We start from the raw sequence: 15,009 nt of genomic DNA on the forward strand, positions 1-15,009 counted from the left end.
TTCCCTTCATCTCCAAAGGTCTTTGGCTGCATGGGCTCTAACGCTTTTTCCAAATGGTTCCCTATTAAAGGGCTCCAAAAAACAACCCCACCTTGAATGGGTGGAGATACATCTCCACTGAAGCCATCTAATCAAAAGTTACCACTTAAATTGTGTGGGTCACATCTCCATGGGAACAATCAAAAAGTTCCCACCCATGGACAGCACAATAATACCTAATTGTAAAGTAATCATGTTAAAACACTGAATGAAGCTGCATCAGAGCTATAGGGTTTTTTTTTTTTTTTACTATTATTACTACTTTTATTTCTTTTCTCTATATTAACATTTTATATCTTTTTCTGTTGTGTTGCTAGTTCCTCTAAACCGATGCAAATGTACTAAGAAACGATGATCATGCATCTATGTGATGATGTTTAGAATTACTGAGTGCATATGTAGAATGGTATGATTTCTAAATGTTGTGTTAATTTTTTTTTTCTTTCCGTTAATAAAAAAAAAAAGAATATTGTCTTCAGCAAATGGTGCTGGGAAAACTGGATGTGTTCATACAGAAGAATGAAAACGAAGTCTTAACTCACACCACAGACAAAAATTAACTCAATGTGGATCATGGACCCAAATAAAAGAGCTAAAAATGATGAAGCTCATGGAAGAAGTAACATCAGAACCTGGTGTTAGCACTGGATTCTTAGACTTGACTTCACAAGCATGAGCAACAAAAGTATGTAAATAAATTGGGCTTAATCAAAATTAGTTTTGTGCATCAAAGAACATTATCAAGAAAGTGAAAAGGCAATCTACAGAATGGGAGAAAATAGATGCATATCATATATCTGGTATGGGTTTAATATCCAGAATATATAAAGAACTGCTACAACTTAATAACAAAAAGATGAACAATGGAATTTTTTTAAATGGGCAAAGGACTTGAATAGGCATTTCTCCAAAGATATACAAATGGCCAATAAACATATGAAAAGACACTTAACATCATTTTCCTTTAGAGAAATGCAAAATAAAACCACAAGCAGATACCGCTTCACAGCCAATCAAATGGCTATTATTTAAAAAAAAGGTAGAAGCTTGACAAGGAAAAATCGGATCCCTTGTACATTGCTTGTTGGTAGGAATGTAATATAATGTGACCTCTGTGAAAACAGTTTGTGATTCCTCAAACAATTTAACATAGAATTACCAGATGATCCAGCAATTCCATTTCTAGAGATATGCCCCCAAACAACTGAAAACAAAGACCTGTACACCAACGCTCATGGCAGCATTATTCACAATAGCCAATGGTGGACACAACTCACATGCCCATCAACAGATAAATGGATAAACAAGATGTGGTTTACAGATGCAATTGAATATTATACAGCGTTAAAAGGAATGAAATTGTGGTACCTTACACAGCTTGGATGAATCGTGAAAATATGTAAAATAAGCTAGACCCAAGGAATCTGATTTCACTAACATGAAATGTCTACAATAAGCAAATTCATAGAGACAGAAAGTAGATTAGAGGCTACCCGGGGCTGGGAAATGCAAAGAATGGGGAGCTGCTGCTTAATTGGTACAGAGTTTCTGATTGGGTTGATCAACAAGTTTTAGTAATGGATGGTGGTCATAGCACAACACTGCAAATGCAAAGAAGACTCCTGGGTTGTGCACTTAAAAATGGTAAAAGTGGGAAATTATGTTTATATATATATAAACATAAAAAAAAGACAGAGGATATAGGATCAATCCCTATAGTCTCTTTAAGATCAAATATATGTGATGATCTTCCCCAGGCAGGAACTCTAGAAGCCTGCTGGGGTTGGTAGAGGACTTGATGTCTATTGTAAGTTTTCATATATTGTTTTCCTGCAGTCTGTCCCATCCTCCAAGTAACTCCTGTTCTCAAACCTGCTTCAGCAGATGACTTCCTGAGAGTGCTAACATTTGTGCTACGTAATGCCTTTCCACTCCACCCATTAAAAACAAAGTAGCTAAGTTATTTTCTTTAAAATGATCTTCTACAACTCTGTCAAACAGTAATTATATATATATAGTGTGTATATGTACATATATGGCAAGAGAGAAAGTAAAATAATTTTCACCAAGAGAAATTGGACATTTTATCACAATTGGTTGTCCTGAATAAATAATGAAACTAATATTAAAAAAAAAAAAAAACTCCCACCCAGCAATACTGAATGAGGATTAAAGGACATAGCTTTTCTGGGGTCCACCACAGATTCAAACCGGCACATGTGGTAACTCATGTGCACAGTATATCTGAACACTGAGTGTGAACTGAACTGCCACTGTCGGGTCCACGACCTGCCTTGGGCTGTGACGCCTACGAATTGGACTGCGTGGAACACCCTGCTGGCCTGAGATAATTCAGCAGCTCAGAAAATCTGGAAAAGAATCTTCTCACTTAAGACCGGGCGGGGCCAGGCGAGGCTCGGGGCAGGGCCATCGGGCAGGGCCAGATGGGCGGGGCCTGGTGGGCGGGGCCATCGACCCGGCTGACTGGGGCGGGGCCAGGCGAGGCGCGGGCTGGGCCATCACCAGGGCTGATGGGGGCGGGCTCTCAGCGGCGCTGCACATATAAGCGGACGCGTCGGCGCTTGCGCACCCCGCTCCGGGGTTTCTCCGTGGTGGCGCGGTTCCCTGGACAAATGGGTCCCTTGGCCTAGTACTCCCTTCGCCCCGTCCCCCGGATCGCGCGCCGAGGCCCGCGAGGGGAAGCCGCCGAGGTGAGGGCCAGGCCGGGCGCTGGGGGTGCCGAGTGGGCGGCGGGGAGGGGAGAGTGGGGGGCCCCGCGCGCGCCCCGGCTGGACCTGCGGGTGGCCGGGCAGGATCGCGTCAGCGCCGGAGCCCCGCTGCTTCCCGCCTGCCTCGGCTCGGCGCAGGATGGTCTCGGGTCCCCGCGGCGCACTGCCCCGGGTCCCCGGTGGAAACCAGCTTGGACCGGTTTGGGCCAGGCCGGCGCCCGCCCGGGTCCTGGTGCCCGCGGCGGCGCCGCTCACAAGGCGCCTTTGTTCCGCCCGTGCGGCCGGTTCGGGCCGGCTGCGGAGTCCCCGCCCCGGCGCGGAGGCGGCCCCGGAACTCCCGAGCCCCGCCTGGCTCTGCGGACAGCCGCCCTGGCCGCGGCGGGTGGGGGCCGCCCTGGCCTCGGGGTGCCCGGGTGACGACCAGGGCTGCCTCCCCACGCATGCGTAGGTTTCCACCATCCCACAAGCAAGAGCATGGCGGCCATCCCCTCTAGCGGCTCGCTCGTGGCCACCCACGACTACTACCGGCGTAAGTAGAGCCCCCGCCGGCCACCACCCTCGCCCTGGTGCCCGGTGCCCGCGGCGCATACCCTCTGTCGGTACCCCCTACCCCGGGATGGGGCTGCCCCTTGTGTGCCAGCGGGGCTGAGGCTCTGGTGCCCTGCGCTGAGTGGGCTCTCCTCCCAGGCCGCCTGGGCTCCGCTTCCAGCAGCAGCTCCTGCGGGAGCACCGAGTCCTCAGGGGAGGCCGTCCCCCACCACCCCGGTGAGTCCCCACCCCGGTGCAGGCCGCCTGCCCCTCACCCCTCCCCCAGTTGGAGTCGGGGCAGGTAGCTCCACAGGCCAGCCTTCTACAGGGGTCCAGCCAGCTGTGGGTAGCAGCCCTGTGCTGTCCCATATCCCCACTTTGCCTCTCTCAGGTCTCCCCAAGGCTGACCCGGGTCACTGGTGGGCAAGCTTCTTCTTCGGAAAGTCCACTCTCCCGTTTATGGCCACTGTGTTGGAGTCCCCAGAGCAGTGAGTCCGCGGGGGTGGGAGTTAGGAGGTGAGGGGCGGGTGGGGGGCAGCAGCCTCTGACATGTGACCCCTGTGCTCTCCCCAGCTCGGAACCCTCCAAGGGCTCCAGCGGAACAGTCACCCGTGACCTGGAGAGGAAGCAGCCCAGCTGCCAGCCCAGCAAAGCCACGGGTCCCCCTTGCTGAGGCCCGCCCCTGCCGGGACCATCGCACTTCAGGCTGCCCCGCCCACCCACTTGGCACACTGCAGTAAGCAGAAATGGTCAATTCTTTTAATGTCAACAAAGCCAAACACCAAAAGGAAGCTGGGGGAACCCCACTCTGCCATCCAGGCCCCCGCGCCCCCCTGACGCTGTAACTGTTCTCGCACCAATTACATAATAAACCCAAGCTGCCTCGTGAAGGCTGTGTGGCCTGTGAGAAGCTAGCCAGGAGCTAGCTGGGGGCTGGCCCTGCTCCCCTACCTGTATCTCCTGGGGTGCCGTTGTGGGGGGGGGAGGGGTGACTGCAGGGAAGCCAGGCAGGGCTGTTGGTCCAAGCCGCGCCCGCTGTAAGCTCTTGGTGGTGGCCCCTGGACGGCTGAGGAGCTGGACGGAGGGGCACATGTCCAGCAGTGACTCCTCTGGGACCAGGACTCTGCACCCACACATGGGGTCACTACTGGAAAGGGAGACCACTCTTCCTGTGGTTTGGCCCCTGTGGCCCTCGGGCAGGACCCAAGACCCCTCTAAGATCTGGGGGAGGCCCTCCTTCCCTGCCACCATGGCAGGTGCCCCGTGGCTGGTCACCACAGCCCCGGGCTCCAGCCACCCTCTGGTGCCCCCTTCCAGATGGCCCAGACTAAGGATGGAGCAGAAGGGGCCAGCTGGGTGGAGGGGGTGGAGGGCACAGGAACTCCCCCAGCTGCCATTCTTCCTTGCCCCCGTACACTGAACAGTCCTTGACTCCCTTCATGGGGCAGCCTGGGACTTATGTCTGGCCCTGCTGTGGCATGTCCAGGCAGCACAGGGATAGCTTCACCCAGGCTCCTGAGGGTGCCAGGACCAGTGACCACTGGACTCGGCCACCAAAGTTGGTCACCTCTGAGGCAGGGGATGGGAGCACCTTTTCCACCACAGTGGAGCCAGGAGGGGCTCCTAAGGGTGGCATGAGCCCCAGCCTTCTGGGCCTGTGTCCAGCTGAGGCAGCAAGGGTGGCACAATTGGGACAGCAGGTGGCAGCATCCACTGACAGCCCCTGTCTCTGCACAGGATGCCAGGGAGCCCGTGACCCCCTCATGAAACAGCTGTCTGAAGGCCAGGGGTGAGGGCAGGCACCCCCTCGGCTGGGACAGGGCCCTGGGGTTGACAGCTGGCTGGCTTTGGGTCAGCAGCAAGGACAGGCCCACCCTGTTTGGGTAAAAAGGATCTTCCCCCGCGCTGTCAGCTAGGGAGGGGCTGTACATGGGTGGGGCACTGGTGTATCGAAAGGGAACAGAGGGGCAGTATGGAACAACCGTTGAGCAGGGGACCAGGAGTATCTGGGGTCTCTGAGGCCAGCCTAGTCCTGGGTATTTCAGCACATTCTCCGTAAACTAAACAAAAGCTTCATGCCCTTTGGTTGGGTTCTGCGTGGTCACCCTCAGTAGTGCTTTGCAGACTCCCAGGCCCCTGTCAACCAGGGCCTGGGTGGCTGCCTTGGGTGGACTCGGCTGTCCCCTGCAAGTTCAGAGCGTGTTCTCGTACCTGGTGAAGCTGAAGAGCTTCTCCTGGAGGGCTGGGAAGCAGGGTCTCTGCTCGGGGTCACTGTGCCAGCAGGAGCACATGAGCTTGTGAACAGGGGGTGGGCACTCAGGGGGACAGGGCATACGGTAGCCAGCATCCACCCGCAGGAAGGCCTCATGGTTGGACATGCCTGCCGCCGGAGGGAGAGACAACGGGGGCTGCGGGCACTGGGGTCCCTGGGAAGCTTCCACCCATGCAGCTGGCAGCCACCTCCACACCCTCTGCATCCCCCCAGCAGGGTTCCAGCTCTGATTTTTGCTTCTAAAGCCCCCCACCTTGTGAAGTGTGAGGGCCCCAGAGGCAGGGAGCTAGAAGCAGAGGCTTGGCCCCAAGCCCAGGCTGGGTGCTCCTGGGCGCTCAGCAATAGTACAACGCGGTGTCCAGGTACCGCCAGGTGCTGATGTCCTGAGGCCATTGCGGGAGAGCAGCCCCCTGACCAACACCACTGCTGGGGCCTCCTACCTGGGTAGGGCACCTAGTCCCTACTGAAGATCTCGTAGAGGAGAATGCCAAAGGACCAGATGTCAGACTTGGTGGAGTAGTGCCCACGGGACAGCGCCTCCGGGGCTGTCCATTTGTAGGGGACATTGTGGTCATGGGAGAGGTAGGTATCCTGCAACCAGACCAATGTGGGGGGCTGCACTGCCTGCCACCCTCCAGGGAAGGCCTGGCATGGACAGACCTTGGCAGCTGGGGGCCAGGAGTTGGGGAGCTGGGGGGCTGGGCCAGGTTGTCCTGAGCTGATCACTATTGGACCTGCTGTGCTGACCACACACTGATGACCATCACGCTGGAAGCTGCTTCCGGCGCGTATAAAAAAGGCAGGAAGCCAGCCTGCGCCTCCTAGAAGGACCGCTTTCCTAGGATTCTGGGGACTTTAGGAGGAAACAGGAAAGCAGAGTGGGCGGAGCTGGGGCTTGGGGCGGGGGGTGGGGGGGTGGGGGGGTGTTACTCATACACTCGGGTCATGTCAGAGGCCTCAGAAGCCAAAGGGGCCGTGAGAGCCCTGTGGAGAGAAACCCACCAGGTGTGCTCACCTTTAGAGTGCGCACAGGTACTAAAAAGGAAGTGCTACTGAACAGGCTTATCAGTTTTGGGAATGGGGGAAGAAAGTATAGGAGAGGGTACAAGAAAGAAAGAGAAGGTGAGAGGCGTTTGGGTGTCCCTGTCCCACTGGCACCACCGATGGAGAGAAAAGCGTGTCTTTATAGAAGCTTCCAGCTGAAAAGTGAAGGAAGCATGGAACCAGGATTTGGCTGCTCTGCAGCCCTGGGTGGGCGCTGTCACCATCTCCTGACGGGAGTGCTCCACACCTGGCCGTGGCTGTCCGCGGGGTTGCCAGGCCTGCCCACGCCTCTCCATCCTCCCTGGAGGAAACCTGAGAGTGGGGCATGCAGCCACAGATGCAGCCACAACATCTGGCACATTTCCGGCAAGGGGACACCAGGGTAACCCCAGGGCTGGGGGAGACATGAGCCTGCCACACAATTGTGGATCAAGAAAACAAAAGTTAAGAGTTCATGACATTTACAAGAATTTGGAAACTTGGCCCTGTAGATATTTGATGATTTCAAGGAGCCACTTAATTTTTAAATGAGGCAACGATAACGTGGCTGTGGCGTTGTAAGCATCATTATAGAGACACCGAATGTGTACAGCTGAGCCACACCAGGGCCAAGGACTGCTTTGCGGTGGGTGATCTGTGGGCTTGGTGATACCTCTGAGCCCAGGCCAGCTGTGGTCCACCCAGGACAGTGGGGCGGGGGGAGGGATGGGTGGGCAGATGCCCCCACCCCCTGATGCGGGGGTGAATCCAAGCCCCCCTCAGGCCAGACCACTCCCCTGGGGGCTCTCCAGCACGTTAACGCACCCACTGCGCCATGCTCCAGCTTCACCCATTTCCCTCTTGGCTTTGGAAGGGCGTTCCCTCCTCCAGCTCTGGGTCCCGGTAGCTCAGGGAGGCTCTACCTTGACGAGCTGGGCCAGCCCGAAGTCACCCACTTTGCAGATGCTGTTCTCCCCAACAAGGACATTCCTGGCAGCCAGGTCCCAGTGGATGTAGTTCTGGGACTCCAGGTAGCTCATGCCCGCAGCCAACTGCGAGGCCATGTCTACCAGCTCCAAGGTGGGTAGGGCATTCTCGTCCACATCTGCAGGGGACGGGAAGGTGGGGCCAGCTGGGTGCAGGGTAGCAGGCAGCGCGGGGCCGAGCCCTTATCCGCTGCCAGCTCCAGCTCCTGGACTTGGGGCCCCAACTCGACCCAAACTCTGAGTAGGGGTCCACCTCAGCCCCGACCCAGCCACCTCCCTCCTGTGAACTGGCACACGTGGGTTACACTGCCGGAAACCTCAGCTTCAGCTCGGGACAGCTGGCTAAATGGATGGGGCATGTCTGGGTGCTGTATGAGGCCTTGCTCTGAGGACCATTGAATGACAAGAAAATGCTGGTGATGGTCAAACTTATTGTATGAACTATGTAGGATACAAAATTTTACCATGTATATCTACACACAGGCACTAACACACACATACACGTACGCACACCTGTGTCTGCCCAGATGTGCATACACACCCCGGATGTCATTTGCCCTGGAAAATTGGGCTGCTTCTACAAACAATGGCATCTCACAATGGGTAACTAGTGGTTTGTGTTTTTTGTGTTTTTGGTTTTGCTGGTAAACAAGGGATTCAGATGCCATGAGGTGTATGTGTGCACGAGCAGGAGGGGTGGCCCCTACCCCAGGGGAGCCGGGCTCACACGGACGCCGGCCAGGAGAGCAAGCCCCACTCTTGCCCACACAGCTGGGGCTGGATTAGGAGTGGTTTTTCTTGTTTACGCTTATCTGTATTTCCTATTTCTACAATGAGCAGCTGGGGCACTTGGGCATGACATTTAAACAAGGCAGCACGACAAACTGTGGCTAGGGGCTTCCTTTCAGAGCCCCTGGATAGCGTGCCCACCTTCCACCCGGGCTGCTCACCCGGGCTGCTCCAGCAGGCTGCCCTTGGGCATGAGCTCTGTGACGATGTACACGGGGTCCCCTGCCGATGCCACAGCGTACAGCGACAGGATGTGCTTGTGCCGCAGCGACTTCATGGCCTGGATCTCTGCCTGGAACGTGTGCTGGTGCCGGAGGTCGTCTAGGGGTGCAGGGACTTGGTGGGCACAGCCGCCCTGACCCCGCAGCCCGCGACCCCATGACCAGTGACGCCGAAGCCTGCAGTCCTTGACCCCAAAGTCTCAAGGAGAAAGACAGGCCCTACTGCTGCCCAGCTGCACTCAATAGCTACTCAGTAAACACAGCCCCTCCGGGGAAGGGACACCCCAGTTTCCAAGGCCAGATGCCACAGCAGACACAGCCGGTCCTGGCACCCACCCCAGCCCTCACAGGGAGGTTCTGCCAGTACCACCACCTCTTCTCCCAGCCCTGGGCACAACAGGGACACCGTCAGGCCAGAGCAGCAGGGCTGGAGCACTCTCCCAGGGGTGTGGGCACAGCCCCTGTGGGCTCCAGAGCAATTCAGGGATCCCTTTGAGAGCTCCAGTGATGGCTTTAATAGTTGTTTATCTGAGGGATTTTAAATTTCCTCTGAAATAAATGCATTTAGGTAAAAGCAGACATACTGAAGAAGAACAGTGCACAGGCTGTGCTCCCCCACTGGGGGTTGCAGTCCAGGCAGACCCCGCCCTAGCCACTCACCTCGGGCGATCACCTTGATGGCCACTCAGATCTGCCCTTTCCAGAGCCCCTCGAAGACCTCCTCGAAGTAGCCAGACCCCAGCTTCCTGCACAGGGAGAACTCGTCCCGGGGCCTCTCCCAGTCACCACAGGGGGGCAGTAGCTCGGGCTTGCACTGGGCAGAGGGGTGCAGGGAGACCCTACAACCTGAGGCAGGTTGGGGCAGGGGGGGCACAGCCCCAGCCTCCCTAGTCCTTACGGAAGAGCCTGTGCCCCAGCAGCTGGGAGTCCCTGACTCAGCTCCCATTTGGGGCAATTGTGGGTAGGGACGGCTGGGTGCCCGGCTGTGGCCTGGCTAACCGGGGACAGAGTTGGCGACCAACAGCCTGGTGCTGCAGTCGGCTAGGCCGCCTGGCCTGTGCTCATGGCCCTAACCCTGGGACCCCCCAGCCCCAAGACCCAGGCTGGCACAGGCAGGTGCAGGGCCTGAGCTGGGTGACCAAGGCCCCTGCCCTGCCCCAGGCCGTGCTCTTTCCAACAGCCCACCTGCCTCCTGACCCCTGTTCCCGGCCAGCCTATCCCTGGAGGTATCCTCCCAGTTGGCTACCTTACAGCAGGGCACTGTGAGCCTCAGGCCGTGGGACAGGCTGTGCGTCCTGTGAAAGTCCACGAGCTCGGGCAGGCCGGGGAAGGACACAGACTCGTTGAGCTGCAGCCGGCCATCCAAGTGCTGCCAGATCTTGTAGTGCTGCACAGCCTGCTCGTCCCGGACTGGGCAGCAGGGAGGGTTGTGAGAAGGCGCAGGGAGAGGGTGAGAAGGTGCAGCCACCAACGCGTAGGACGCTGCCCTGCCCCCAGCCTGCTGGCCACATCTGCAAGGGACGCTCAGCGATGAGCTGCTCCTCCAGACAGACTGCCCCGGCCCCGCTGGTCTAACCCCCAGCTGTGCACCCCCTGAGGTGGGAGAAGCTCTATCAGAGAGGACATAGTCAGCACCAGGCTTCCCGCTGGCCCTGATGAGAAAGGACCCGGCCTTGCTGCCTGCTGCCTGGAGTTGGTGTGACGCTTCGGCGCAGGAAATGTGCCCGAAAAACCAGCTGCAGTCGGGGGGAGGGGTCACATGTTGGCCCTGACCCTTGTCCACCCTGACCCCACAGCCTCCTGACACTTACCTGGAGCCTGCGCTGACCCTATGGCCTTCCAGTCCCTCAACTGACCCCATACCCCAGGAGACTTGCTGCTGGCACTGAACTCTCCGCCTTCTCTGCCCTTCCTGGACCCCGAGTTTCCCAAATGCCCTGTCAGGAAAGGCCCAGCCACATGGAGGGGGGCAAGGTCCACCTACCACACTGAAAGAGGAGCCCCTTTCCATGGGGTCGGATCCCCCAACCCCATCTGTACCCACTAGGGGCATGCACAGGGGGGCCTTGGGTTTGGGGGGGCTTTGAGGGATACCTGAGCAGCAGCGGTTCAGCTGGTGTCTGTCTCTGGCACACACACGCACACATGTGCACACACTCACACTCACGCACACGTACACACACCCACACCCACACACCTGCACATGCCCACACGGCTCCTAGGGCGAAGCACAGACCAGCTCTAGGCAGCGGAGCCCCCCACTACACGCCCCCCCGCCCCCACCGCTGAGCCTGCTACGCCCGGGCCCCTGCCTCCCTTTCCCGCCACTCCAGGGCGCTGGGCCCACCTTCTGCAGTGCCCCATGGTCTCATTTTTTGCTTGGCACCCAGGGCAGCTGTCTGCCCAGGGGGTGAACCCAGCAGGAACTCGATCAATGGAGTGAATGTGAGAGAGGCTGGGGCGGGCTGTGGTGGGTGCGGGACGTGCGCCCCACTCCCAACGGGCGTCCCGGGGCGTCCTTCCAGCCTGGACTTCCGGGGTGGCCTCGCCAAGCGCAGGCGCAGCTGAGGCCCTCCCACTCCCTCCCCCTGCCTCCCACCCGACAACCTACACCCCCCAAACCCCCCACCTCCCGCCCATTCCTGCTCCCTGCTCAGGTTTCAGCTGTTTGGAAAGTGAGAGAAGCTCCCCCGAGGCCCTGCCCTGACAGCGACTGAGTGAGCCCAGGAGTGGCCCCGCCCCCCACTTCTCCCGGCTGCAGGCCCTGAGGGTGGCGGGGTCCAGAAGTAGGACGGAGGCCACGGGGTCCACCCCCTGGACAGCAGGGCCTCCACTTGGGGCCGCCCTCCTGGAGGCCAGCCCTGGGGCCTGTCCCTGGATGCGCCTGGACAGGGCGGCACCCGAGTGATGCCCCCCAGGGCTGCAGGACACTCACAGCTCGGACTCCACCGTCTCCTTCTCTGCCAGGTAGTTGTGGGGCACGTAGCCCTCGGCCAGGGCCCTGCCTGCAACGTCTAGCCGGGTGGCCCACCACCAGTCAGCCTCCTTCCTGGCCACATGGAAGAGGTCGCCTGCCCGGAAGCTCAGCTCCTTGCGTGTGCGGCCCTTTAAGTCCCAGAGGCCCACATACAGGAGCTTGGGACCCAGGCGGGACCCCATGGTGGGCTCAGCCTTGGTACCAGCTGCCTGCAGGCTTGTGGGCGCTGGGTGCTGGAGCGGGCCGGTGGAGCTGCACCCGCCAGGTCACTCCGCCCAGCCGCCCCACTTCCTGGCAGCCACACCTGGAGTCTCGCTGAGTACCTGCAGGCTCCCCAGTGTCCGGGCAGCCCTCCACCTACCCAGGCAGAAAGGAGCGGGGTCCACTGCAGACATACCTCATGTAGCCAGAATGGGGGCTGGGGGCTCCTGTGAGTTCGACCCAAGGCACAGCCAGGGGCAAGAGGAGGGGATGAGGAGGGGCTTAGGGGCAGGGTTAAGCCGCCCTCCATGCCTTCCCAGGGCCGCCTGGGAGGAGCTGAGCTAAGTTTTCACAGGTAGCCGTTCCACAGGTAGCTGCTCCTTCTCGTTCCCCGAGTCCACCCCATACACCCTCTGCTGAGAGGGAGCTGGAGGGACCCTGAGAGCCCACTGCCCTGGCGAGTGCCCCCCACGAAGGAGATGCTGCTCCTGAACAGGGCGGGACCCAGCCCTGTTCAGGAGCAGCATTTCCTGGGGCGGGGGGGGGGGGGGGGGGGGGGGGGGGGCACTTGCCAGAAGCAGCCAGGGCACGCAGGCGGAGAAGACCACTGCTGGTTGGGAGGTGGCAGGCAGGCAGAGGGAGGGTGTGGGGGTAGAGTGGGGACTGTGGGCCCTGGCTCAGCCTGCCCCCCTACCTGGCCTCCTCTCTCGGCTATGGCCCCCATGACTCTGCCCCCTTTATGGGAGGACTCGGGGGGCCCCCAGAACTGCCTGCTGAGCACCTGCCCTTCCCAGGCAGGCTGGGCAAGTGGGCAGTGGGCAGCTGGGGAGATAAAACATGCACGTACCTCACAGGCAGGGCAGATGGTGTGGGAGGCAGGGGCAGTGACAGCAAGTGGGCTGGCCTGGAAAGCTTCCTGGAAGGGGAGGGCCAATTGGCCCTGGGAGGCAGGAGTGGGAGGGCACACTGTAGAACATGTCTGGAGCCTGCCTGACCCTTAGTCAGATGTTGCTTCCTATGAAAAGGAGCTCGAAGGATATTAAGGAATGAGGAGAAAGAAAGAAAGAAAGAGACAGACGGGATCAGGGGGTCTGAAGCTTAACCATAACAGACAACAGACAACTTTATTCTGAACCAGATCCTGCTTATATACTTCAGGGTAACAAAAGGCATACCTGCATTTCCTGAGAAACAAAGTACTTAACTTTCTTCATACTTAATGTAACCATTTGGGGTAAACAAATATTCTCTTCCTCCCAGACTGTTCCAAACAAAGCAGATAACAATATCCTCAGTTTCTTGCCCACCCAGGGACACCAGCTGCTCCCAACAAATTCTGCAGGTCTTGTTTTAACCCTTGGCTCCTACAGTCAGAGAAAGGGTCACTGCCCTTCTGGACAGCAGAGGCCTAGAGGCACCTATACCTCCACGGCCTGGTGGGCTCCCTTAGACCTGCCTGGACCCTGTGCCCAGGCTCCCCCCCCCCACTCCCCTTTTGCTCACCCCCCTCCCCTCCCTCCACCTTCCCACCTGCACTGGGCCTAGCAGTCTCCCAGGCCTCTCCAGCCTGCAGCCTCTGAGTACCCAATGTGTGCCCCTACTCCTGCTGGCCCCCCTGCCCATACAATGGCAGTCAGCTTCTTCTCCTCCCTGGCCCACCCTCCCAACTTTCCAGCTCACCTCTCACCCCTCCCTTGCCTCTTACCAACCAGCTTCTGCATGCACGGTGCCCCCCACCTGGCAGGGCCTTCTATGCACTGCTCACCCTTGCAGGGAGCTCCTCATATCTCATTAGACTCCGCCCCAAACCCCTCTCCCCAGGGAACCCTCCAACCTGCTCCCCCACCCTCTACTGACCCCAGGGCAAACTCCAGACCAAGCACATCAGTGGTTCCAGGGCTTAGGAGTGGGGGCGGGGAGGGGGGCATGGTCATAAACAACCAACAGAAAAGATCCTGGGAGGGGTGCAGGGGGCGGGTCCTGTAACTTCGCTGTCTCGTGTCAGTATGGTGGAGATCTTCTACATGAGCCTCATAATACGCTGCCAGAGGGGAAGCTGGTGGAGGGTACGTGGCTCTCTTGGTATTAGCTTTGACCACTGCACATCAAGCTATAATTATCTGAAAAGTAAAAGTTTAATTTAACAAAACTGTATGAGCTGAGAACCAAAAGTCACAACAAAAAAAGAGGCTGGGGTGGGGTCAGGGACGTGGCAGAGGTGCAGAATGTGCCTGCCAGAGGAGGCGGGGAAGGAGGAGTGCATGTGGGGTGCACCCCCCCCTTCCCCATTCCCCTCCTCTCCAAATCCAGCTCTTACCCCCAGACATAGCCCCAGTGCTGGTAATAATGAAATAGTGAGAGCACTGATTGAGCAGAGCCTGGAAGAGGGACCCAGGGCCCCCACCACTCCCTTCCCCACCCCAAGACCCTGGGGACCCCATGCCCAGGCCTAGAGGGGGAAGGCAGGCTGCTTGGGGCCAAGGGGTTTCCCCACTTGGGGCCACCAGAACCCCCCACCCCCAGACCCTGGTTACGAATCAGACTGGGGGTGGGAAGGGAAGGGGACCTCCTCTGGAAAGGGCCCCCCACTGACCTCTGTGAGGGTGGGGACAAGGGATGGAAGGGACACCACCCCAAGGCAGGGCCCAAGGAGCATCTCTGGGTGACAGACACTGCCCGGGATGGCTGGGCTGTGGTGGGGGCTGGGCAGAGACGCTGGGGGGTGGATGGGGGGGGGGCTGGGAATTCCTTTCCGGGGTTCCTAGAGCTGCAGACCCAGAGCTGGCCTCAGCTGAGGCAGAGCCCCAGTCAGGAGAACCTCCAAGTCCTCACTTAGGTCGAGCACCCCCAGCCCCCTTGTTCCCCTCCCACTGTGTCGGCTGCTGGGCAGGCATCGAGCCTACCACTTCCAGCTGTCCCTTCACCTGTCCCCAGGCTGGTGGAGATTCCAGAGGGCAGCTGCGCCGGCCCTGGCGCTGGGCGGGAACCCCCTTATCAGGAACCCCGAGGCTCCTGAGCCCCGCCCGGCTCCGGGGGCTCCGGGGAAATGCTGCGCCCGGCGCAGAGGCTCTGCCCGCCCCAACTTCTTTCAGTGGATCCCTAATTGGAACCCTCCTTTCCGGCCAGCCACCCCTGCGATCCCAAGGACACTGGAGTCAAGCCGAGGCAGGGCGCGGCGAGGACTCGACTGAAAACAAGCGCTCCAGGCTCTCGTCCTGGGCCCCGAGCGCGCCCCGCGCGTCTG

General features: G+C 58.6%; 2 protein-coding genes across 2 annotated transcripts; one reads left to right on the forward strand and one right to left on the reverse strand.

Annotated features, from left to right (window-relative positions):
• Nucleotides 1-2,592: 2,592 nt before the first annotated feature.
• PPDPF (pancreatic progenitor cell differentiation and proliferation factor) lies at nt 2,593-4,186 on the forward strand. Its single transcript, XM_077117463.1, has 5 exons — nt 2,593-2,750; nt 3,217-3,297; nt 3,456-3,533; nt 3,688-3,784; nt 3,870-4,186. Exons 2-5 carry the CDS (start codon nt 3,243-3,245, stop codon nt 3,967-3,969), a joined length of 330 nt encoding a protein of 109 aa, XP_076973578.1. The 5' UTR covers nt 2,593-2,750; nt 3,217-3,242; the 3' UTR covers nt 3,970-4,186.
• PTK6 (protein tyrosine kinase 6) lies at nt 4,042-12,291 on the reverse strand. Its single transcript, XM_077117465.1, is given in 7 exon segments — nt 4,042-5,676; nt 6,009-6,159; nt 7,515-7,696; nt 8,508-8,687; nt 9,248-9,401; nt 9,834-10,323; nt 11,523-12,291. Coding segments are annotated over 7 exon segments (1,569 nt in total). The 5' UTR covers nt 11,747-12,291; the 3' UTR covers nt 4,042-5,488.
• Between the last annotated feature and the right edge of the window lie 2,718 nt (nt 12,292-15,009).

This window comes from Tamandua tetradactyla, chromosome 1 (assembly GCF_023851605.1).
Source record: "Tamandua tetradactyla isolate mTamTet1 chromosome 1, mTamTet1.pri, whole genome shotgun sequence".
NCBI classification, from domain to species: Eukaryota; Metazoa; Chordata; class Mammalia; order Pilosa; family Myrmecophagidae; genus Tamandua; species Tamandua tetradactyla.